At 37.5% G+C, this 25,091-nt stretch overlaps 1 protein-coding gene across 3 annotated transcripts in view; it reads right to left on the minus strand.

Moving 5' to 3' along the window:
- LOC126832448 (la-related protein 4) overlaps positions 1-25,091 on the minus strand; it is a 59,520-nt gene that overhangs the window by 13,311 nt on the left and 21,118 nt on the right. The window contains exons 1-15 of one of the 3 annotated variants that reach the window (XM_056103469.1): positions 21,521-23,155; positions 13,523-13,679; positions 12,190-12,408; positions 11,448-11,547; positions 11,031-11,167; positions 10,089-10,192; positions 9,518-9,682; positions 8,365-8,532; positions 6,707-6,787; positions 6,086-6,177; positions 4,459-4,707; positions 3,884-3,965; positions 2,933-2,998; positions 1,294-1,383; positions 277-536 (exon numbers count right to left, since the gene is read on the minus strand). In XM_056103469.1, the coding sequence (XP_055959444.1) occupies positions 277-536; positions 1,294-1,383; positions 2,933-2,998; positions 3,884-3,965; positions 4,459-4,707; positions 6,086-6,177; positions 6,707-6,787; positions 8,365-8,532; positions 9,518-9,682; positions 10,089-10,192; positions 11,031-11,167; positions 11,448-11,547; positions 12,190-12,408; positions 13,523-13,679; positions 21,521-21,595 (2,045 nt within the window). In that variant the 5' untranslated portion in view covers positions 21,596-23,155. Of the gene's footprint in view, positions 1-276; positions 537-1,293; positions 1,384-2,932; positions 2,999-3,883; positions 3,966-4,458; positions 4,708-6,085; positions 6,178-6,706; positions 6,788-8,364; positions 8,533-9,517; positions 9,683-10,088; positions 10,193-11,030; positions 11,168-11,447; positions 11,548-12,189; positions 12,409-13,522; positions 13,680-21,520; positions 23,156-25,091 lie in introns of those variants that run through there. The other 2 variants (XM_056103470.1, XM_056103471.1) reach the window with 2 other exon arrangements.

Raw genomic sequence — 25,091 nt, forward strand, 5'->3', positions numbered from 1 at the left:
TCCCCTACTATATTTGAAGAGTATATATTCCTATCTCTAATAACATGATTGATGTCATCCTGTGTATAAATTCAAGGTCATTCGGATGTTAACTTTAGCTTCTACTGTGTCCACAAGAAATTGTGGAAGCCAGACTGACAGGTGGATGGACCGACGACATTTCAATGTGGGCGTATAAAAAAACGAAATAAAATATAAATCTGTATTTTGATCAGATTGTCGGTTTCACTAAATGCCCTTTAAAGATAATACTCCATTACTTAATGTGAAACTTACTTTTGTGTAGCCGGTTCGGCAGTCACCTGTTGTGTGATGACTGGTTCTGCCCGGGGGATTGCTGTGGGTTCTGGTATATCTCGAGGAGGTGAAGGGGCTACTACAGGGGCTGGTGGAGGTGGAGGAGGAGGCGGTGTATTGGAACGAGTAATAAGAGAGGTTTGAGTTTTCATATCACGAACTTGTGGCGAAGGTCTGGTGACACCTTTTACAACATCAGACATCTTGTTTTCTGGTAACTCACTGGAGGAAGAGTTATTCTGAAAATACAATTTTTTAAATTTAAAATGTGTCCAACATTTCTGCACATCATTATTATAAGGTCTGTAACAGAGTCAAGTGGCGTGGTGTCAATCCGAAGGTTATACGTTTAAGAGCCCCTTCACAATTGGAAATTGAACAAGAGCAGACGGAAATACCTTGCATTACACATATAATCCAAGAAATAAAGACTACCACTCAAAACAAACTAGGTCAATTCGGAACTAACATATGGTTCAATTTTATTTCAATAATTCCCTTGCATGTGTTGGGGTCTTTAGAAGTGGGTGGGAACTGGACAAGCCTGGAAATAAGGCATCTGTCACTGACAATGTACGGCACAGATTCAGGTTTTGTCCGGCACAAAACCTCTGGTGCCTGTCATTTTGTCCGGCACTAAGTTGAAAATGTCAGGTACTATTTCATTAGTGTCTGACATTTTGTCAGGTACATCTAAAACCGTTATTTCCAGGCCTGGAACTGGATGAACTGGAGAAAACCCATGAGGTTGGACGGCGACTCTACTCTGACCTACTTTGGGTTGAGATGACCCACACCACATTTCTATCTTTCTCATTCGCTCTGCACGGACTGGGCTAAATAAAATGGGCATACGCTATACAGTGTGCTATGTGGGAAATTTTGCCCAGACAGTGGAACTACGGCCTACACCAATATCGAATTCCAACTACCAAGGGCTCTTTTATGTGTGTTCACAGGATCAGCCCTCTGGAATAAATGAATCCTGATACTTACTGAAGAGCCTGGTAGGGGAGGGAATGACTTGGACTCAAATTCAAATTGACTATCATAATGGCGGCCATCTTTGGTAAATGGAGAATTCCTCTGCAAAGAAAAACACAAAATATTTGAGATTATCCATTCTTAGATCAAAGAAAATTTAAAGTTAAACATTCTGAAAAAGATGAAAACTAACTAAAATAATTACAGTCCATTAACGGAAGGCACTACTTGACAATAGGAATTTTAACATAACTCAAAGTGCTATCAACATGAAATTCTACGGAAATATTCCAATAGACAGAATAAGGCAAATCACAAATTTGAACGGACTCACACAAGTACAAAATCAATATAAACACAAAGAAAAGCAGTAAAAATTTCCAAGTAAAAAATATGGAAGACCAAATAGGACAATATTGATGGTTACTGTTTCGGAACTATATTCAAGTTAGAACATGTTATATAAGAAAGCAATAGTTCAACTGGAATGTAGTAACTAAAATCATTGGTCTTCCATACTAAAAATGGCAAACAAGACATAAAGCTGAAGCCAGACTGGAGACTATGCAACTAGAAAAATGAACGAATGCAGAAAACCAAGATGATCACCATTCCTATTAATGAAATGAGGTTTAACGTCCTACTGTTCTGCTCCGACTGGGCTAATGAAGACGGGCTATGAGGGAAATTTTACCCCGACAGCAGCACCACTACTGGACCATCCGAACGACTACAGCTGTCCTTGTCAGGTCCTCCACCACTGCCTAGGAGAAACCGCACATGGAAATCCTGAGGAACTTTCTCAGCCAACACCGGAAGCAAACGAAAAAAAACTTCCAGGCTGGTGAGTCAGTATCTCTCCGAGTCAATGAATCAGCAACTGAAATTCCATGTCCGAATGTCAACTATGGCCTACTCATATATTGAATTCCAACTGCCAAGGGATCTTTTATGTACACGGAACCTGTTTTTCTTAACGACTATACGTTTACCCTTGCTAGGCCAGAATCCTGCGCCACTGATAAGGGGGAACCTTATCTGAAAATTCTGGATGAACTTTCTTGGCTAACACAGGGATCAAACGCGGGACCTCCCAGTTAGCGAGCCAAATCTCTTACTCACTGAGCCACCATGAAATAAGACATGAAAATCTTTGTACAAACCCCTTCATTATCACCTCTAGAATTGATATCATAGCTAATTAAGACGAGAGTTCTGCTTGCCGACTGCGAGACCATCCAGAAGATGGACAGCATTGTCCCTCAGATAGAGAGAGAGAGAGAAATGGGGTTCAACGTCCACTCGACACAAACTAGGTTATTTCGGGACTAACATATGGTTTAATTTTATTAACATGATTCGCTTGCGCGTAGGGGTCTTTAGCAGTGGGAGGAAACCGGCGGCCCCGGAGAAAACCCACGAGGTTGAACAGCATTGTCCCTCAGAGAGAAATGACACAAACTAGGCCATTTCGAGGGGGGGGGGGTGTCTTTAGTTGTGGGCGGCTGGACAAGCACTAACACAATGACAGTCCTTGACGATCCAACCTGAACATGTTAAACCATTCAACCACCACAAACCCTCTTCCCTCAAAAAGGATGTGAAACCTTTTTTTTTATAATTTGTCCTTTCATCGGTTATTCATTCATACCTTTCTATCTTTGTTAAAATCGAGAGACGAATCCAAGATGTTATTCTGGGGCCGCCGAAACGTATTCTGTTGAGGAATAAAAAGGTTAAATGTTCATCTTCATTCAATTCATTTGTCCATAAACGATTCTTCAATTGACAAGCAAGAAATTAAGAACATTTCTATAACAATTCTATGAAGAATGATTCTGTAGCAGTTTCATTTCTAGCCATGGACAAGTGTGAAATTATGAATGTTTCTAAATACATCAGATTATCAATGACCTCTTTGTTATTTCATTTTTCTCACTCGTCTGTTTAATCAAATTAAGATTTGTGATAATTCCACCAATGTTTCGAACATCATTTAGTTTGACTAAACAGATAAGGGAATATAATTTGATAAAAGAAATATTTCCCATTCGGAGTGTAAAAAGGTAAAAAAGCAATAAGAAGGTAAAGAAGCTATAGAATATATAAGTAACTTGTGCTACTGAAGGTGAGAATATCATGCTGGATATTATTATATATATACACATAAAGCTATAAATATATAAAGACAAGAAAAAACTAAAGTGAAAGTAGATCAAATAATTCTTGTACTAGATTGTCAGTATGAACAACAGTTCTGCCAGTGCTAAACAACAGAATAGAATTGCGATGTCGTCAAATTGTGGTGAACTGAGCTGGATGCCTTTGTTTTTTGTTCACTGGAGGGATTGATTTAATTCTATTCTGGAATTTTAAATTGAGTATCCCCTTTGATGCCGGAACCAGGGCAGATGTCAACAAATTCAATCCAGTATCCCCCTTTATGCCCCTACTAGGGCAGAGGTCAACAAAACCAATCAAGTATAATCTTTCATTCTCCTATTAGGGCAGGTGTCGACAAAACTAATCAAGTATTGCCTTATTCAACCCTAGCAGACAAGATGTTAACAAGTGTCGATTGTTTAGTGATGATAGTACTTACTGTGGATGTATTTTTATTTAAATTAGCACCTTCCTCAAATCTTCTACCACTTCCATGTTTATGACCTTTAGTACCACCTCTCCTGTTAATATAAAACAACCTTGTACAGAGAGAGAGAGAGAGGGTGAGACTACCTCTCCTGTTAATATAAAACAACATATCACAACTGTTTGTACCGAGTCATAATTTGTTTTAATGGAGACAGAGAGAGAGTTAGGGTTCAAGTCCACTTGACATAAACTTATTTCAATAATTCGCTTGCGTGTATTGGAGTCTTCCCTAGTGAGGGAAATTTTTCCCAGACAGCGGCACTACAGCCTACTCTTATATTGAATTCCAGCTGTCGAGAGTTCTTTAACGTGCACGCCAATATATACACAGGATCTCACTTTTTTGTTCCATCTAAACTACTAGACAGCTGTCTTGTCCGGCCAGCACCTCCGACAAAGGGGAACCATGACAGAAAGATACCGCGGAACTTTCTTGGCCGACACCGGTAGCCAACCCAATACCTCCAGGTTAGCGAGTTCCCTTAAACAGTTGAGATAAAAAAACAAAAAAACATGACGACTTACATAAAGCGAGAGTCTGGTTTATTTCCCATCATTATATTGGCGTTTGCATCCATTCCGTGTGGTGGAATGGCCTGATGTATTAAATGTGACTGATTGGTAGAGTTATCTACCCTTCGTGTATAACTGTGGGTCGAAGGACCATTTTCTCGCGGACTCATTCTAGGCGTAGAATTAGGATGACGATCTGACACCAATCTACCCTCCGAACTACTCCTCTCCTGGTTTACTTGACGATGTGGTTTTTGATTTCTGAAAAATAGTTAAATCAAACGGACATAAGAATTCCTGTAATAAAACGAGGTTTAATATCCTACTTTTCTGCACCAACTGGGCACACTCTAGTGCAGAGGTCGCAGTGGATCAATTTTGAGTTGCGTAAAAATATACGCAGACATTAAAAAAAATCATGCGTCTTTGCTCTTTGATTTAGAGCCTCTCAAAATATTTAATAGAAGCACGTAAAATCGTTCCGTGAACAACCCTATTTTAAGCGTCCTTATTTCATTGATATTGTATTTAGTCTAAAGACGACTGAAGGTTAACGGCATATCTATGGTTGACGGCACAGTTATTTCAATCTTTCACTTCGACAGGAAGTAAAGAGCAAACTATCGCTATGAAAGCCAATATTTGATTCGCTCAATGTAAACAGTTTATCGTGTTCTAGCCAATCCAAAGTCTTGTATGAAATGCTCTTTATTGCTTCCAGTGTGAAAAAATAGGGGGTCTCAGAATAGCTACGTATAGAAGGCTGACTGCCATGAACTTAAGCATTATGAACGAAATAGAGGAAATATAAAAACCTATGGAGACTACACACAGTAGCGGTGTGTAAATGCCTCGTGAAACACGGAAATTGATGACGTAGTGTACAAACTATGAAATAGAATAATCTAATTATGCTCACGTCGGCTACACTTTGTGCGTGTAAATTATGCAGCGTCCGTCAATATTTGCGTTTATTTTGAAAAGAAATGCGTGAAAAACGCGGATTTTTGCATGACTGCGACCTCTGCTCTAGTGAGATAATTGATAATCGCTTGCCCGCTGTCAAAGGAAAACCCCAAGAGATTTGGGCCCTGTTACTCCTCATCTGCTACAATCAGATTAAAATACAGATCTATATTTCGTTTTATTGTTTTATACTTTCGAAGGCCTACACTACATGAAGATCTGATTAGTTATAGTGTGAGTTCACGTCATGGGTCATACGAGCGGCTTTTGACCCTATGACGTCAGAGATTTGATTAACTAATCAGCGTTGATGTTTCTACTGGGATACCCACACAGTTCTAACTAGGTCATTTCGGGACTAACACATGGTTCTATTTTATTTTAATAAATCGCTTGCGCATAGGTTTTTTTTAGCAGTGTGAGGAAATTGGAGGACCGAGAAAAAAACCCACGAGGTTGGACAGGTGACCCCTAGTTCTTGTCACATACATCCAGAGAATCGAAACCATGTCACTTTACTTTATGATACGGCGCGCACGCGCTAACCATTCGGCCATCATAATATTATAATCAAGACTGTGCATGAAGTAAACATCCTGTTATGTAATAATTAGAAACAGTATCCATGACAACTGAGAAACTAGATTGGCAATTCCCAAATTAATTAAATTACCTATTTCTGTTCGGGGTAAATATGTTGTTATGACGACTGGTTGATGGAGAGGGTTTTATATTGGTTGCTTGGTAACCATTCATAGCTAGCATCTGAAAAAATAAAAAAAAAAATAATTGTAAATACTATTCTAGAGAGAGGGGGTTTAGTGTCATTTTGGCACTAAAAAATGGTTCAATTTTATTTCAATAATTCGCTTGAGCATAGGGAGTCTTCGGCAGTAGGAGGAAACCGGAGGACCCGGAGAAAACCCACGAGGTTGGACAGGTGACTCTACTCAGTGTCACGTACAAGCAGGGAATCTAACGCCCACCACTTGACTCAATGAGAGACCGTCTGATCCAACGAGTTGAACCACTAGAACATCCAACCTCCATCTAAGACTAGAAGGGATTGAGGAATCAGGGATGAACATCCACTAGACACTAACTAGGTCATTTCCGGATTAACATATCGTTTAATTTTATTTCAATAATTTGCGAGCGCATAGTAGTGGGAGGAAACCATAGTACTCAGAGAAAACCAACGAGGTTGGAAAGACTAGAAGGAACACCCCCAACTTGATAGGAATAAGGGGTACTTGACTAAAGCCGACGAATGATAAATTACAATAAAACTTACAGCTCCTGGATCTAGATAAGTTGGTGTTGTCGGATTAGTCCACGGAGAAACTACTGTTGGCTGTATGGGATAATAAAAAGGCTAAAAAATAAAAATAAAAATAAAACAAATAACAAAGTTAGTAATGACGAATATGAGAATCTGTTCAATTTGTAACATTTAAATGGAATCAAATGAAATGGGGTTTAACTTCCTACTGTTCTGCTCCCAGGACTGTCTGTAATTTTTCACAGATGATTAGCAGCACTGCTAATCAAAAAGTCCAATTTTGTCAAATTTGATTAGCAAATTTAAAATTTGATTAGCAGTTTTTCGGTTTCAAGATAAAACACCTAAATAACAAAATTTCATTCTTAAGATTTTTTAGAATTTTAGCACTGCTACAGGTAGCTGTGAACATTTCTGAATGTAGACTTTTGGTTATGTCTGAAGAAAATTCTTGGCAGTGGCTTCCGAAGTCCCACTCATTTTAATTCTTATTTCTTCGTTCGAAAACAATTTTGTCTGCTTTTTATCGTGTGTTACTATTTTTTTTTCAATCGGACGCACACAGTTTTTTAGGAATAATCTCTATTATCTAGACGCATGCGATATAAACAACGATATAAACAATATTTTACAGGAATTCTTACTTTGATTTCTCATTTTACAATACGTTTACACATTTATTTTTTATATTTTATTAACAATACGTGGGGGATATACTGAATTTATTTTGTTCAAATTGAATACTGATATAATTTCTCGAAATTGTCATGTCTTGCAAACATAGTGGTACTACTTGATTCCTTATTTCCGGTTTAATAGTCCCAATTCATAGAGTTATGTCCCTGTATTATATAGTATAATGAATTGAGTCTGGGTAGTTCGAGAAGGAAATTCACACAGAATTCAGTTTTGCTTATAAAATTTATTTGATATTTTATACACGTTGAAAGTGTTGAGCAATGTGGATAAATGAAGACGGGCATACTCCATACAGTGTGCTATGAGGAAAATTTTGTTCAGACTCTTATATCAAATTCCAACTGTCAATGGTTCTTTTATGTGCACAGGACCTGTTTTCGTAACATCGGAACGACAATACGCTGTCAGTTGCCAGGCCCTATTCTTGTACCACACCACACAGTGTGCTATGAGGAATATTTTGTCAACATAATTTTTACATACACACCAATGTGTACTACTAGACACCTATTCCTTGTCAGCAACGTGGGCAACAACCCTTTAAATGAACAGAGTCTCAAAAATAAAAGTGTGTATATATGAAATTTAAGCGCCAAAATAGAGAGGAATGGTGTTTTACCTTGTCTTAAAATTTCAGCTCAAAATAATGAGTTGTTTGGACGTCAAAACCGCTTATCCAGACAAGTAACCCTTTCAAGATTTCAGGTCAATTTTTTCATTGGGTGACCTGATAATTGATTGCCATTCCTTTGGAGGTCTATACAGTGCGCGACCCAAGTGCTGTATTTGTTAACGAAAGGTAAATTTCACCTACACTTTACTTTTATTTATAAGACTGGCGGGTTTAAGTTGTTTGAAAATGTATCACGTATATTGAGTTAGTTGCTTGGCCCAAACGTTTTATTTTCCAAAATATAAAATCTGAACGATCTTCTCTGTCTTTGACACCTGGATCTACCTGATCAACTTACCTGTTGTCCGTTGATATATTGAACTCTTGTTGTAATCATGGGATAGGGTTGTGGGTTGACTGGAGTGAACGATTGCTGTGGGTCGGCAGGGAATTGTTGTTGTGCCTTGTAACCGTTTCGAGGAATATACTGCTGAGATCGTATTAACGGTTTTGCTTTTATTCTTGCCTGAAATATTTAAATCATATCAATAAGATTCAAGAGTATTTATTCAAATGGAATTATTGATAAATCCAGAGTGTTCTGGTTAGCGAGTCAATACATTTTTATTTCACATATTTACTTACAATGTAATGGTGATTAAATAATACAAAGTTCCATGTATTAAACTACAACATGGATATCGTTTAGTTGTACAAAATTCCATGTATTACACTACCATTAGGATATCGTTTAGTTGTGTTTTAGCAGGTCTTTCTGTATTTAATGTTTAGTTTCAAACCATTGTTGGCAAATTGTTTAAATATTTGGTTCCTACTATCGCATAGTTTAAATAAAATAGTCCGTCTAGATTAGATAATGAGTGTTCGGTTTACAACGGTTTACTTTCACTAGGGTGGTGTTGAATAATTAATTTGTCTATTAATTACTCAACACTATTTGTAAAATTAACAGTTATAAACCAGACACATCTAATCTAGATGGACCATTTTAAACCCAATTGTTGTAGGCATATTGTTCAAATGCATTGGAACCCAATATTTTTCGAATATTCTCAACGAATTTGAAATTGCCAACAATGGTTTGAAACAGAAAATTCCACTAAATTGAAATGGGGGTTTAACGTCCCACGGTTTGCTTAAAACTGGGCTAAGAAGATGGGCATATTCCATACAGTGTGCTATGAGGGAACTTTTGCCCGGGCAACAGGACTATGGTCTACTCTTATATCGAATTCCAACTGTCAAAGGATCTTTTACGTGCACACCAAAGTGTACACGGGACCTCGGTTTTTTCCAAACGACTAGACAGCTGTCCTTGTCAGGCCCTCCGTCCTGCATCACTGAGAGGGGGACCACTCTGGAAAATCCCGATGAACTTTCTCTACCAATGCAGGGATCGAACATCCGACCTCCATGCTAGCGAACCAGCATTTTACCCACTTAGTCACCGTGACCCCCTCTAGCCCCAAAGAAATAAAGTTCTGACTTACCATGATTGGTTTACCGAGAAAGTTTTGAACCTCTTCTCTGAGATATTGATAGGCTTGCTGTGCATCTTCATCTGATTCAAATGTCACATACCAGTTACTATTATGAGCAAATTCACAACTCACAAATTTAGGGCAGTTATCTCCCTTGAACAAATTCTTTACATCCTGCAACACAATCAAATTCCATTGATTCACAAAAATGAAATGAAATGGCGTTTAACATCCTACTGTTCTGCTCCAATTCGGCTAATGTAAACATGTGCTATGAGGGAAATTTTGACATTGACTCTACAGCCTACTCTTATATCGAATTCCAAATGCCAAGGGATTTTTTACACACACGCCAATGTGTACGGGGAACCTTGGTGTTTCTTCAATCCGAACGACTACATATTGTCCCTTTACCAGGCCCTGGGTCCTGCACGATGTCCTGACACAAGCGAACCGCTCAGAAAGCAGGCTAGCGAGCCAACGTCTTACTCCCTCAGCGAATGTGTCTCCCCACATGATCAATTCCATTAGTTTTCACAATATCAGCTTCTCGATTCATACGACTGACTGGGATATTTACCTCAACTGGTGTAGTTTCTGGAACCTCTCGTAAAATGACGACACATCGACTGTGATTTGGTCGTACTTTCTCCCCTTTATCATCTACTTGTACATTCAAAGATTCTAGAAAACAAAAAAACCTTTTTATTTGTCTGGTAATAGACCCTATTTGTCGCCCCAGTGAAATTCCTATGGGATACTTCAATTGGGTACAATACATCACTACATATATAAATTTATTACTTGGGGCCATTTGAAACTGTTGTAATTTCAGTTGTCTTTTTACCTATTCTTTTATCAGGGGATCTATTAACTCCACAATGGCCGCTTTATATAAATGAGTAGTTTGGGTAATACTAACCCCAATCCTCACCCTTTTAAATTGGATCCAAGTTCAGTTTTCTAAAAACGGTTAGGGTTAGTGTTCCCTAAAATACTCATTTATATAAAGCGGCCATTGTGGACTCCGGAAATTCTCGAAACTCCCCAACCAGTCTACAATCTCCCATTAATAAATCGAGGATTGTACGAGCACTTACAATGAAGCAAGATCGATAGACATTACTACAGGGAAGGGGAGACAACCCATCTCTATCAATCTGTAATGGAAAAATATCTGCAAGGGCCTCTTAATCAATTTTCTTTCCAGATTTAAGTAACCTTCGCACAAATCCAGATTTGATTTAATGAAAGATCGCCATGTTGAATTTTGGGACCAACATCTCGTTCAATTTCAATAATTCATTTGCACGTAGGGGTCTCTACCAGCGGGAGGAAACAGGAGGGAACGGAGAAAACCAACAAGGTTGGACATGTAACGCTATTCTTTGTCACGCAAAGGCAGGGAATCGAAATCAGGTCACTCAACTTATTAACCGACCTTATGATGTAACGTAAACACGCCTTACACCATTTGGACAACCAGCCCCCCCCCCCCCCCTGTGATTTAAAACTTTCTCACCTCTTAAAACAGTTATAATGAGTTCCAAATCACTGGTTAATTTCTGAACCTGAGGAAAATTGGCAACTGTTGCTATGGGAACAAATTGATCTGGATCCATCTGGGACTGAAGATATGTATCATGTACCAAATTCTCTCTGTAAAACAAAATTAATTTCTTTATTAAAATTCTCTGTTAGACAAAATGAAATTTTTTATTAAAATTCCCTTTGTAAGACAAAATGAAATTCTTCATTAAAGGGGAAAGAAATGAAATTTAACGTCCTACTGTTCTGATCCAACTGGGCTAATGAAGATGGGCATTTGTCTGAACCTACCTTGAGAAGTAATATTGTGTTTTAAGGTTTTTACTATGTGTAGGACCTACCTTGAGAAGTAATATTGTGTTTCAAGGTGTAAACTATGTGTAGGACCTACCTTGAAAAGTAATATTCAAGTTGTGTTTTAAGCAACTGTCGAAGTTGATCTTCCGGTACAGGTTCAATGGGAACATTATCTTCGGTTGACAATGTGGATACTGAAAATATCACAAATCAATTAATGGCATTTAACGTCCACTCGACACAAACTAGGTCAATTTGGGACTAACACATGGTTCAATTGTATTTCAATAATTTGCTTGCACGTAGGCTTTTAGTAGTGGAAGAAAACCATAGGAACCCGAGAAAGTCCCGAGGCTGGACAGGCGACCCTACTCCTTGTGGGAAATCGAAACCACGCCAGTTGACTCAATGACAGACCATCCAACAACACCATAATCAGGGGCCATAATTCAGATTGCGAAACGATATGCGCAAATATCGAAAGGAACCAAGATCTTTGGGTTATACACATGCATTCCAAGTTTCATCAAAATCGGGTGAAAATTGTGACATCTAGAGTGTCCACAAGCTAAAAACGTGATTTTTCATACAATCAGGGGCCATAATCCATTAATTTATGGTCCAATACATGCCAATATCGAAAGGAACCCAGATCTTTGGGAGATAGACCTATATTTCAAGTTTCGTCAAAATCGGATACAAATTTTGACCTGTAGAGTGTCCACAAACAAATTGTGGACGGACAGGCGGACAGGGGCGACGGCATAATACCTCCATATGTAAATGTGGGCGTATAAAAAATGAAGTGAATGGATCAAACATAATCTAATTCTTACCAGATGCATTGTCACTGATGGCAGTTTCTGCTACGGTGAGAATTTCTAGGGGTGGCTCATCGATGAGAGGAACCAGTTCCGGCCCAATTATATCCTCCTGCATGGGGTAATCATCGGTCACCAGTGGGCTTGGGGATTCCTCAATGAGGAGGGGAGGTGGGGAAGGGGGTGCACCCCCATCTGACTCGATGGTCACATCACCGTTAGCATATGAATAGTCTGAAAAAGAAAGACGAATAATATATACAATTATAAAACTCATACCAAACAAATTTTCTGGTTCTCAGACGAGTTGGTGGGTGGGGGGGGGGGGGGGGGGGGAAGGGGCATTTTGTCAAAGGATCAGTACGTGGCTAATACATGATTATCCAGTATCATTCATTTATAATTGTCAATAAAATTTATCAGGATTGTGTAAAGCGTAATGTGATAACTTTTACAATTTTTTTTAAAAGATTTACTTTCGGTAACCAGGGGTAATAATTCTTTTAATTTTTGAAATAATAACAGGTTATGCGGCTCCTTTTGAAGAGAATCCAGATTATCTGAGACTAGAATATTTTTTATACATTGCCTAACTACATGTAATTTTGTTTTGTTTTTTGTCTACTAAACAAAAATGTATTTATCAGTCCTTTATACTTGTCTACACAGTACATAACCTTTATACTTGTCTACACAGTACATAACCTTTATACTTGTCTACACAGTACATAATATAACATAATCTTAGTTTCAGCTCTGTTAAAGGAGTAAAATACAGATCTATATTTCGTTTCGTTTTTATACTTTTGATGGCCTACACTACATGAAGATATGACTAGTTGTAGTGGAAGGTTGTGTCAGGGGTCGTACGAGCAGTTTTTCACCCTATGACATCAAGACACTGATTAATCAACCAGCCTTGACGTTTCTTTTGGTTTACCAACAGTTCCATGCATCGCACGCCAAGAACTCGACACATAACAGACCGTTTCATTGGCTAATCCCTCACATCAACTAGAACGACTGTTATACAACAACTCTTCTATATCCTAGTGTAGTAAGTAATAGTTATATACCTTGTTTTCAAGGTGTATGGGTTGATACACCGTCTCTTTTTTGAGTGGGGCTCCGAGGCGAAGCTCCAGGATAGCGAGCCAGGGTCATACACATTGAGCTCCAAGGTAGGGGCCTCCAGGATAGTGAGCCAGGGCCATACACATTGAGCTCCAGGATAGCGAGTCAGGGCCATACACATTGAGCGCCAGGGTAGTAACCTCTAGGATAGCAAGCCAGGGTCATACACATTGAGCCACTGCAGCTCCAGGGTAATATGAAGACGTGTACTTACCAGGTTTGATAATTGGGTATGTATTATCATCAAGTGTTGGTGACGAGTCGACCGTCGTGTCAACTGGGGTTGTTGTGTCGGGAGATGTCGGAGATTTGCCGAGCTCAAAAACATTGGCGTTGGGATTTAATTTCAAACTCGAATTTTTGGGAGTGATCTGAAAAGACAAAGAAAATTCATTTTGAATTCCATTATTAAAATAGTGTTATTCATAGGTAAATCCTGAAAATAAAAAAGAATTTGGATCTGAAATTGATGGAGCATCCGACAAAATAAAAAAAACCCCAAAAAAAAACAAAAAAAAACCCCAGTTCGAGATTGTCAATTAACAATTCCAGGTCACCCTTATGACAATTTGCTATTCAAGAAACAGGTTTTATCCTTTTTGACCAGCTGTACTACTTGTACATACTACATGTTGTTGTTTACATGTATTTAACATGAGAGAGAGAAATGGGGGTTTAACAAACTAGGTCATTTCGGGACTAACATATGGTTCAATTTTATTTACACATGGTTCGAGGTGGAGAGGAAACCCTATTCCTTTGTCACATACAAGCAGGGAATCAAAACCAAGCCACTTGACTCAATGTGATCTAACATGCACATGCAAACCCATTCAGTTCCACCACACCCCACCCCAGACTGTTAAGTGAAGAGAGAGAGAGAGAGAAGAGAGAAAGAGAGAGAGAGAGAGAGGGAGAGAGTTTAACATCCACTCAACACAAACTAGGTCATGTCGGGACTAACACATGATTTAATTTTATTTCAATAATTCGCTTGCGCGTAGGGATCTTTAGCAGTGGGATTCGAAACCATGCCAGTTGACCCAATGGCAGGCCTTCTGATACAGCACGCAAGTGCTAACCATTCGGCCACCCAACCTCCCAACAAGTGAAGAATGTTTTAACTTCCCATTCAAACTAAAACATTCCATTCATTCTAATTAAACATTCGGGAAGACAAAAAAACAATGGAGTGTTTGAATTGTATATGTATATACATACACAATAGGTTGCACTTAACTTTGTTCATTTACTGTGTAATTGTGTAAGAAAGCTAGTCATTTTTCAGGGTTTAATTAAGGATATATAAATGTACGTAACTCATGTTGATTGATGTCCCTTTTACAATATTGTAGTTTTAAAGGGCTTACGGTTCTCATCAGTACCCTTATTTAATCAAGGCAAGGACAATTGTGTGTAGGGTGCCTTTTAATCAAATGAAATGTGATTTAACATACAACTAATCTTTAACGAGGACGACTAGACCACCTGACCCAAACCTCCTGGGTCAATAAAGACAAAACCCCTTTTTAATCAAGATAGACATCGTATTAATCTTCGTATTCTGGTTGCTATGGATTTCATTCTCTCTTGATCTAGTTGCTGAAAACATGTTAGTACCTGATATCATGAACTTAAGAGTCTGACATGTCTTACTGACATTCAAGACATGGAAACTTGACGAATCTGTATCAAGACAAAATCACAGGTACGAGGAAATGTACTGTACAAAGCTTGAACTTGTGCCCGACAATGTCCCTTTGAGTGCCTTCCTTCTAGGCATGCTATTCATTAATCAAATTTTTAAATTTATTGTAAGCAAGGTATTCGGAGCAATAAACATGTTGCATGGATTAAATTGTTTGAAATAATTCCTTGGACTAAGGAGTTACAATTCAACATGGATGGCCATCACTAGTTCCAAAACTAATGCCTGGGTTCAAGTTTTGAACCGTTTGAAAGAATTCCTTGCATCCTTGTACTGAGAAGTGATAATTTGATGTCGATGGCTAACACAAGGCCGGTTATTATCTAGTATTTGTTTTATAAAATACCTGTTATAAATGACTTCACCATGTTAAATGTCGATTCAACATCCACCAGGTTTTATTAACGTTTTGTACCAGGCATGTTACACCAGTAAGACAAACACAATCCAATTTTAGACCTCCCACTCCATCTTTACTTTTAGGTTAGTTAATTTAAAGTTTTGTTCTTTTACTTATTTTATTTTGTTGAGAGCGAACGTCTTACACATTCATTGAGCCACTGTAGCTCATTAAGTCATCATGGCTCCCGAGCCAATGTCTTACTCATTGAGTCATCATGGCTCCTGAGCCATGATGTTTGTTGCGATATTTGTTGGATTATGATCCCATTTGCTGCATAACTTTCCTTCACGATTTAACGATTAAATGGATAATTGAGACTATGATTTTTGTCGTACCGACTTTAGTAATGATGACCAAGGCTATGCGGAACATTTGATCGCTTATTTCTCGGTTCATAGTGGATCAATTGGACTGAAATCTTCAGCAAATTGCCTTTACATTATCTAGTTTTTTAACTATTATAGTGAGAACTGCCAACTCGTTATCTAATCTCCCATAATGTATCTGTAAGTAGTACAGTAATGATTTCCATCAATCACTATACAGCATTATAGTGAAGTAATAATGTTCTACATTTTAAAAAGATTATAATTCCTTGGAGACGGAATTATGTTGTAATAGCTTTATATATAAATACCACTTCAGTAGGGATTTGATCAAAGTGTCATTTCGAAATACCAACTCTTGCCAGTTAAGCCACATGATTTTAATTCAGTCACGATTTTATTTTGGCCACAATAGGGTGAATGATATTATAATATAATAGAGTTATTGTTATACCTATTTTATATAGATATAAAACATATTCTAACACACCTGTACATTATTAAAAATATTGTAGTAAGTGCAGGAGACCTCACACTCCACGCAAAACAAAATCCACATAGAAAGGACATTAACAACAAATATGAAATCAAGTGAATGGATCCTGGGACCAGCTGTTATCTTCCACTGAGAGGAACAATAGAACATCCTACTGTTTCGCACCAACTGGGCTAATGAAGATAGGCATACATCAGGAAATTTTGCCCCGACAGCAGCGTTATTGCCTTCTCTTTCATCGAATTCCAACTGTCAAGTGTGCTTTTATAAGTACCGGTACAACAATGTGTATATGGGAACTCAGTTTTTTTTAGGGGGGGGGGGGGGGGGTTCATACCACTTGAACGACAATAAACTGTTCCTCGCCAGACATGAAAATCAGGCTTTGTCTGGCAAGATTTTTCTGGTGCCAGGCATTTTGTCACCCACAGACTTGCCTTGTTTTTAATTCTTTTATTTATTGATACCTTTGAACATATCCAGCAATAAAATTACACTAAAATAACTACATGTATCTCTAGGTCTGATAATTAGAGCACCCTGGAGACACTTGTTTCACTTTAAACAAATAGAGTGGATGTGAAACTCCATTTATGAGGGGGAGTCACAGTGGCAAAGACAATGGCTTGCTAGCCTCAAAGTTGCGTGTTCGATCCCTGCATTGGCCAAGAATGTGGTTTTCCCATGTCAATGATGCAGGACTGAGGGCCTAATAAGGACAGCTGTCTAGTCATATCATTTGATGTGACGAAAAACCGAGGTACATGTACCATGTATACATTTGCGTGCTTGTAAAAGATCCCTTGGCAGTTGGAATTCGATAAAAGAGTAGGCCATAGTGCCGCTGCCCGGGCAAAATTTCCCTCATAACACACTGTATGCCGATCTTCATTAGCCCAGTATAGGAGCAGAACAGTAGGACGTTAATGCCTATTTCATTTCCATTAACCTCCCTCTTTAAAACCCTACAAAACATGGTCTAACTTGTCAAGACCTCGCCTCTTTAAAACCCTACAAAATGTAGTCAACTTGTCAAGAACTCCATCTTTAAAACCCTACAAAACATGGTCCAACTTGTCAAGATAAAACCTGTTAAACCCTCCACATTTAACACTGCACAAGAATCAATACAAGAAAAGTGCATGCACGCAGTAAGTTGACAAAGAACAAACACCAGCCCATTATATCCTTGTGTATCTCTCAACATACAGAAACTCAAGTCAAATAGGTCAACTCCTAGACCTTGAGAATAGCTTCACACTATTTCTCTTCAAATACAACCTAATTTTAAAGTGTTTTTAACAACACTCAAGGTTGTCAAAACTCATTTTCCAAGGCTCTCAATATTTTACATGAAACGAACACCCACGAACATAATTTGGATTTATAAATTTGAATAAAAGTCTGATTATTTTCCTAGGCTCTCAACAGTTTTCATAAAATGAACACCCATAATTTATTTACTAAATGTTCGACATTAATTTTCAATCACCCTAGTGATTTAATGAACATATCTAATTATGCTCGACATCAATATCAATATATTTTTGCATCTTAATTTTTCTTTAAAAATCAACGCATGTCCATCTGCTTATCTAAAATAGTTATTTTATATTCACGTGAACATGTATCTGGGACCTTTAGGTTAACGTCGCATCTGAACGTCCAGACCCTGTTCGTTGTCAAGGCCTTTATTCTGCTAAACTAGGCCAACATCAAGATCGATGTGTTTCATTCTACATCGAACTTGGGGTTCGCCCCACTGAGAATCAGTTGCACTGGCGCATTCATTTACTTCTTCATGTAAATTTCTGCTATCCCAAGAGTAACCTGCCCTTAATAAACCAAGATGTCGAGGATAGACCGAACAATAACAGCTAAAAATAAGGAGTATCTGGGATTATTTTTGTTTTAATTGACTAAATGAACAGTGAAGACCAGTTGTAAAATATTTTCCGTGGATATCAGATCTAATCGTTGATAAACAGCGGATCAACACCTGAATATTTTGATAGATTTATTAACGATTTCAAAAGGTAAACAAACCCCATGTGTCGAGTTGGCATCTTCCCATGTTTGTATACACATTTTTGCCTTACGCAATAAAAGCATGAAAAGATTCCAGGAGAATTAAATGTATGAGTTATCCAACCTGGGTAGGACATTGAACTCTCAATTACTGAAATGAAATGGGGTTTAACGTCCTACTGTTCTGCTCCTATACTGGGCTAATGAAGATGGCCATACGCCATACAGTGTTCTATGGCCTACTCTTATATCGAATTCCATCTGCCAAGGGATCTTTTATGTGTACGCTAATGTTTACACAGGGCCTTGATTTTTTGTCCCATCCGAAAAGTGAAGAAAAAAAAAGACTATTTAATTGGGTTGATGTGGTACACTATCAATGACAAACTCACTTAATGGAGCTACATGTACAATGTACATCTCTTTCATTTAAGTGAAAAAAAAGAACGAAACAGAATAAGTGTTTTATTGGGTAAATCAGATGGTTTATTTACATGTAGATCTCCTTACTGCTTTTACAATGTACTGTCACCCCACCTCAACCTGTAAACTTTGATGGAATAAACTATGTCATTGACAAATATTTGATGTTTTTAGTTCATGTTCATTAAACCACTACACCTCTCAGGTCATGTAGGCCTTTAGAGTAGGCACCTATCTTATATCACAATACCAACCTGACCTCACTTGACCTGGGGGCAGAGTTTAGAGTTCAAATGATTTATTAACTGGTCAATATCTCAGGTAATTATTGAGGTAGCCATGACAATATTATGAAGGTAATAAAATACTGGTTTGTAGACAGAATGATGAATTGGGTTAATTTGGAACTAAGTCTTGTACTACATTTCATGAAAATGGTTATTCATAACGGGCCGACATTGAGATCTGAATGGATAACCAGACGAAAACATGCAAGGTAAAAATACTAGACAATTTATCCTGATTTTAACTTATTTTCAGAAATGGAAAACAAGCATTTGATTGAAGTCACAGTAAGTTATTCGTCTATTCAAATCAGAATGTCACTCAAATCAGATAGGCAATCACTGAAGTCATACTGTTGCCTCACTCAAGTCATACTGTTGCCCCACTCAAGTCATACTGTCGCCCCACTCAAGTCAGACTGTTGCCCAAGTCAAAATGTCCCTCACTCAAGACAGAACATCTAAAGTCAGAATGTCACTTTACATATTAAATGACATTCGTGTAACAACCCAATCTAGGTAAAACTATTGTCATGACTACATGTACATGAAATGTCATTGTTGCTATAGTAACTGTCTCATACAGCAATTCAAAATGTCATTCTGCTAAATTCAACTGTTCATTTTTGGAATATTATAACATTTTTAACCCTGCTTAAAAACAGTGCATAAAGATTGAAAAAATCTTCCATTAAGAGGGTAGTCATGATCAACGTTCAGACAGAATGTCATTTTTTAAAGACCAGACATTCCGGTCTTTGGTTGTCATTTCCAAAAGTAGACAGGAGTAAACAGGAAAAATATGGTGGATACCGTAAACAACCCTTCTATTATAAACTGAGTGGAAATACACATGTTTTGAAGGAGTTTGATTTTTTAGATTTAATGTAAGGTATTATTATGCTCTCGTCACAGAATGCAGTTTTCTTGAGCTATCAATCCAGTGACTATCAATTACCCAAGTCCAAGCAACATTAGATTTGACCAAGCCTGGACATCATAGACATTGTCGAACACAAATTATCAGAATGTGATGAAATGGGGTACAACGTCCTACTGTTCTGCTCCTAACCTGTGTTAACAAAGACGGGCATACGCCATACAATGTGCTATGAGGGGAATTTGGTTCGGACAGCGGCACTACGTCCTACTCTTATATCGAGTTAAAACTGCCAAGGCTTCTTTTACGTGCACGCCAATGCTTACACTGGTCCGACCTGGGTTTTTTGTCACATCGTAACGACTATACAGCTGTCATTGTCAGACCCGACCGACTCGAGGAACCCGACCGACTCGCAGACCCGACCGACTCACTCTTCTCGGCTCACACAAACATCAAAATAGAAGAGCTTTTTATCACTCTCCTCCGAGGACAAAATTGCTCTCTTCATATTTTACATATTTGTCAAAATGTCAAAAATGTCTGAATGTCCATCCTGTACAAAAATGCTGAGATCTTAATATGTGTTTTACATGTTTAGACTACATATTTCTCATTTTTTCATATTTTTTTTGTAATTTCAAAAGATCTAATCTATTTTTTGTAAGAAAATACCATGCAGGAAAATCATGAAGAATTTCTCGGCCAACGGAGAACCTCGAGGTTAGCAAGGAAACATGTCACTCACCCAGCATCCGTGGTTCTATCACACAATGTATACATTGTGCAATAATTTGTGTCTGACTGGATTAATAGGAAATATATATTATATTTTTTACAGGTATGTTGGATATGAAGTGTACATAACAAGGAAACAAAATAATATATGACTTTGGCTAGGTTTTCAATCTTTACTTTTTGACAATGTATGTATTTAGTATATCTTATTTGAATAAATATTTAAATTCATGTGTCCAGGTATTAATAGAGTGATCATCAATTATCCCCCCCCACCCCCTCTCCAAACAACCTAATATAGAGTGACCATCAATTCCCCACCCCAAACAAGAGTGACCAATTCCCCACCCCAAACAAGAGTGACCATCAATTCCCCACCCCAAACAAGAGTGACAATCAATTCCCCACCCCAAACAAGAGTGACCATCAATTCCCCACCCCAAACAAGAGTGACCATCAATTCCCCACCCCAAACAAGAGTGACCATCAATTCCCCACCCCAAACAAGAGTGACCATCAATTACCCCAAAAACAAACAACATAACATAATAGAGAAAGAGAGGGAGAGAGAGAGAGAGAGGGAGAGAGAGAGAGAGAGAGAGGGAGGGTTGAACGTCCACTCGACACAAATTAGGTCATTTCGGGACTAACACATGGTTCAATTTATTTCAATAATTTGCTAGTGTGTAGGGATCTGGAGGACCAGGAGAAAACCCACGAGGTTGGACAGGTGATCCTACTCCTTGTCACGTACAATCGGGGAATCAAAACCACGCCAGTTGACTCAATGACAGACCTTATGATACAGCATGCACATGCTAACCATTCGTCCATCCACCTCCCACAACATAATAGAGGGAACATCAATTTCCCCTCTCCCCTTCCCAAACATTGGATTTTACAGGTAACTAAAATCATTAACCTACCTGTTTTGCGGTATTTCTTGTGACACACAAAACACAGGAATTGGCTGAATAATAATAAACATCACCCGGAAGCATCAAGGAGGAAATTATCGTCCAAATCAAAAACTTAACAAATTCACTAAAAACTAAATATCACTTGTTCAATAAATCTTGAAAGTTTATTTCACACTATGTATCCCTTTCCAAAGGTTTTTTGGGTGATTTTTTTTTTAGTTCCAACTGTCAACGAATTCAGCAACTGACTGTAGTAGTATCAAAATCATGTAAAATTTGACGCAATATATGTTTAAAAAATTTAATGGTTTTTTTTTGTTGTTTTTTTTTAAGTCCCAACTAGCAACGAATTCCGCAACTCACTTTCACTGTAGTATCAAAGTCATGTAAAATTTATAATTCCCAAAGAAGCTTTTCGGCTCTAAATATTCAACAGTTATAAAAAATATTTTGACAATATGTAATACAAATAATCTTTAATTTATAAAATATAAGCAGAATGAATGTATGTTCTCTGGGGATTTTTTTCTTTCAAATGAAAATATACAGTAATAAAAGTCAATGAACAAATCACTTTTTATTTGAAAGAGAAAATATTTTTTTTTTTTTAGTTTTAATTTTCCTGATGTTGACGAACAATGATAAGACAACTAGGGCATTATAAGTATTAATTTACAGCTCATTTTACAAAAATATCACAAAATATTTATCCAATTAAACTCTGCATCATCTAAAGATCTGAGTTTCTCAATGGTCCCCAAATTTTATGCGACGAGATGACGAAACTAGCATCTGTTTTCTACACCATATGGAAGAATCGGTTTCCTCACGACACTTGACAAGACGTCCGATAACAGAATGATCACTGACAATGAGAATTAAGCTTTAACATAAAACTATAGACAACAGGTTTCCATTTTAGAACATTCTTCAGATGAATTTATGGGTGTCTGGTTGAAAATAAAACAAATTCTGTCATTGACAGAGTGAAAAGTTTGTCACCATATGGTGATAATTCCCTTCCTAGAAAAATCCCCGGTTGACTGCTGTCTTTTTCCTAGCTCAAATATGGCTACGAATAACTGCCATTCCACAACTTGCCCGGGTTCACACAAGTCAAATAATAATGTCCATCTTGGAATTAAAGTCAGCAGTACTGCCTAAATTATTTAGCACTCATTAGTGAAAAACAAAACAAGACTGGACCCAACCGAGATTTCAGCAGAAAGCCTCGCTTCGTTAATGATATGTTGGGAGATAATATCCTAGAACTAACTCCCACGCTGAAATGTCAAACTGCCAACCAATAGATCAATACCTGATCACAACAAAGCCAAAGCGTGGCCAAATCTCTCTCACTGGGAATAAAATGGAGACAAACCCACGACACAACAACAGTCTGATAAAATATAACACCTTTCTATTCCTGTATCCTTTAAACAGATTGTTTTCATTATGGGTAAAATGGCCTCGTTCTCGAGTCTTAACTGTCACCATTAGTTTTGTGTCCCGTCGTTTTGTTGGAAGGAAGGAAATCTTCGCTGTATACACACACTATAGATTGACAAACACCTTACACTGGCATTCTCTCTCTCTCTAGTGTTGTCCACCATTTATTCATCTACTAAAACCCTCAAAATAACTCATAAAGGTAATAAAAACAGCCCACAGTAACCTATTATTACAGCCTTATCAATGAACCATAACATTAACTTATTGTATTTTAACACCATATGCGACAAAAATCTACCACACTAGGCACAGCAGCCATCTTAACTACAACACTATACAAAGCCATTAATAGGGATAGACATGTTTCCATGACAACTCTCGGCTAGTTTTCATAGTGGGAGGAAGAATAATTCCTCACTTCAAACTAAAATAGCGGACCAGACATTTCAAGTGTTAAAGTCTATTACTCTGTTTTCAAAGATCAATGACAAATTTTTTTTAAGTATTAAGAAATATTTTTAAAAATTGTCTTAAATTTCGTACTCCTGAAATCACATTTTAATTTGTAAATGAATTTTTAGCTATTTAGAACAAATCATCATAATACCCATCAATGACATAAATATTTTAAACATTAAACATACATTATGCAAAAGCTAAATCTGCCTATTGCTGGTCTTTCTTTAGGCTTGAAATATTATCTAAATTATTAATTAGACATTAATTAACTTATCCAGACCATAATCAACTCTAGATGTCATCGCTAGCCTGCGATATTTACTCGATTAGAATCCGATCTGCTGCTCTACGCTCATTCAGGATTAAAACAGGAAATGGATAATCGAGGCAAGGCCAAACAAAAATTCATTCGCTAATTTCTCGGTTCAGAGTAGATCAATTTGACTGAAATTTTCAGCAAATTCCCTATACATTTTCTAGTTTTTAACTATTATAGTGAGAACTGCCAGCTCTGTATCTAATCCCCCATAATGTATCTTTAAGAAATTTTTTAAAAATTTGTCTCAAATTTTATACTCAAGCTCGGAATCACATTTTAATTTCTTAAATAAATTTTTAGCTATTTAAAAGAATTCCTCATAATGTCCATCAATAACATTTCAAGCATTAAGAAAAGAGTGAGAGAGAAATGGGGTTTAACGTCCACTCGACACAAACTAGGTCATTTCGGGACTAACATATAGTTTAATTTTATTTACATAATTCGCTTGCGCGTAGGGGTCTTTAGCAGTGGGAGGAAACCGGAGGACCCGGAGAAAACCCACAAGGTTGGACAGTCAAGAATTAAGAAGGATGAACTATTTCAAACAAATAATAAGACTGACCTTGTAATTAATTATTTTTAAAAACAGTCTTTAAGTCTACATCAAGATAAAATCTACGTTCAATAATTTTCTAAAATCAAACAATGTCGAGAGTACAATACATAAAGCAGCAAAAATATGAAAATCAATTTTTCGTATATGTGAAAATCTTTTTTTTAAAAAAATAATTCTTATCTACACATCAATTTCATTACAATTGTTTTTCGTACTTCAAGTAACAAACAAGTTTGAATATAAAAGTAGGTTCTTTGTGTATTGTTTTTTGGTCGACTTCACACAAATGTACATGTCAGCGTGTATTTTTAAATGGGAGAATTTCCATTAATAACTTTTTGCATGACATTATAGCCAGTTTCTACTAATCAATTAGTAATTTAGCCCAACAAAATGTCTAGTGAATTGAAAACAAATTAATGCGATAGCAATTTATTTCTGAAATAAAATATCAAAAGCATGTTATCGTATAATTTATCTTTTAATTCAGCCTATTTTATTATTTATGCCATAAGTTAGTTTACTGATGGAGAGAGCGGGTGGGAGACTCGAAGAGGGGAGAGAGAGTTAACCTCCACTCCTCACAAACTAGAAGAGAGATGGGATTTACCGTCCACTCAACACAAATTAGGTATTTCGGGACGAACACACGGTTCATTTTTATTTCAACAATTTGCTTGCGTGTAGGGTCTTCAGTAGTGGAAGTAAACTGGAGGACCCAGAGAAAACACGAGGTTGGGCAGACGACCCTACTCCTTGTCACGTACAACCAGGGAATACAAACCACG

This window comes from Patella vulgata, chromosome 9 (genome assembly GCF_932274485.2).
Source record: "Patella vulgata chromosome 9, xgPatVulg1.2, whole genome shotgun sequence".
NCBI classification, from domain to species: Eukaryota; Metazoa; Mollusca; class Gastropoda; family Patellidae; genus Patella; species Patella vulgata.